This window comes from Monoraphidium neglectum, assembly GCF_000611645.1.
Source record: "Monoraphidium neglectum strain SAG 48.87 unplaced genomic scaffold scaffold05632, whole genome shotgun sequence".
In the NCBI taxonomy this organism is placed as follows: domain Eukaryota; kingdom Viridiplantae; phylum Chlorophyta; class Chlorophyceae; order Sphaeropleales; family Selenastraceae; genus Monoraphidium; species Monoraphidium neglectum.
In genome coordinates this window covers 1-1,661 of record NW_014007998.1, presented here as the reverse complement: position 1 = coordinate 1,661, position 1,661 = coordinate 1, and the positions used below count along the sequence as shown (strand labels likewise).

Sequence of the window (1,661 nt, the reverse complement as noted above, 5' to 3'; positions counted from 1 at the left end):
GCCCACCATCGAGGGCCGCCCCGGGGCCAGCCTGCCCCCCATGAACCTCGAGAGTCTGGAGTCGCGGCTCAAGGAGAAGTACGGCAACTCACTCATCACACACAGGGACGTCCTCTCCGCGGCCCTCTACCCCAAGGTGTGGACCCCTCCGGCTTCCGGGTCTTTGTTTTCCGCCGTCTTTCGCGAACACACGCACGCACGCACGCACGCGCTTGCGCGCATGCACTTACACACTCACATGCCGCGCCGCCGCTCGCCCCACGCCTCTCCACGACTCACTCGCCCATCCGCCCCTCAAATCCGCCCCCCCAAATCGGCCCGCCATCCGCCCCTCAGGTGTTTGAGGAGTACATGAGCCACGTCATGCGGTACAGCAACCTGGTTGAGAAGCTACCCACGAGGGCCTTCCTGGTGCCACTGGCGGAGGACGAGGACGTCGAGATTGAGCTGGCCAAGGTGGGGGTCCGGTTGTTTTTGGGGTACATAAGATCAAACTCGCTCTCTCTCTCTCTCTCTCTCTCTCTCTCTCTCTCTCTCTCTCTCTCTCTCTCTCTCTCTCTCTCTCTCTCTCTCTCTCTCTCTCTCAAACACACACACGTACTCAAATACACACACACCTGCCCCCCGCGCACATGCTTGGCACCGGTTTTGCATCCCCCCCACCCACACGCACATTCACACACACCCAAGCGCACTTGGCACTCACCATGCTCACCCCCTCTCACCACCACCCTGGACCCCCGACCCCCCCTTCCCCCCAGGGTGTCGGCACCCACATCAAGCTCAAGGCGGCCGGGGAGCTGCAGCCCTCCGGCAGGAGGGAGGTCTTCTTCGAGGCCAACGGCGTGCCCAGGGTGGTGGAGGTGGCCGACACGCGCACCGCGGACGCCCTGGTCAAGAAGGCAGTCAGGGAGAAGGTGCGCGCGCGCGTGCGTGCGTGCGTGTGTGTGTGTGTGTGTTTGAGGGGGGATGTGTTGGTGTCTCTGTGTTGTGTGTGTCATGGATGTTGAGCGCAGCTGTGGGTGTGTGTGTTATTTTTTTATGCATGTGTTGTGTGCGTGGAAGCGGTGTCGATTATGGGAGGCGAAAGGGGACCAGCTGTGGTGCTGTCCGCGCGCGGGGCTGCCACCGGCGCGCGCGTGAGCGCCTGCCGCCGGGTATGGTGGCGGAGGCGGGCGCGCCGTCTGCTGCCACGCCTGCTCTGAGGCGGGTGTTGGGTGGGGGGTGCGCGGCGCCCTGGGAGGGTCGGCAGTCGACGACAGCGCTCTGGTGCTCACGAATGCATGATGGCAGTCGCAGTGGCATGATGCTGTTGTCATTCACACACACACACACATACACACACACGCACGCAGCCCGGTCACCCCCAACCCCAACCCCAACCCACACCCCCCCAGTCCGACACCTCTATCCTGGGGAGCGTCGGCGCCCCCATGGCCGGCAGCGTGATCGAGGTCTCGGTCAAACCCGGTCAAGGCGTGCACGCGGGGCAGCAGCTGGTGGTGATGAGCGCCATGAAGATGGAGACCGCGGTGTGCGCCCCCTGCGCGGGCGTGGTGACGCAGGTGCGCCTTGCTTATGGTCGTGTGCTGCCGGATGGGGGGTCACCGGGGGGCAATGAGGGGTGCCAGAATGAGTCGTGGCGCTGAGGTGGCAGTGGT

At 64.4% G+C, this 1,661-nt stretch overlaps 1 protein-coding gene across 1 annotated transcript; it reads left to right on the top strand.

Annotated features, from left to right (window-relative positions):
* Positions 1-40: 40 nt before the first annotated feature.
* MNEG_15752 (pyruvate carboxylase subunit A) lies at positions 41-1,649 on the top strand (the record flags this gene model as incomplete). The annotated part of the gene is made up of 4 exons (XM_014035777.1): positions 41-136; positions 337-456; positions 762-917; positions 1,398-1,649. 4 exons carry the CDS (start codon positions 41-43, stop codon positions 1,647-1,649), a joined length of 624 nt encoding a protein of 207 aa, XP_013891231.1.
* Positions 1,650-1,661: the final 12 nt, after the last annotated feature.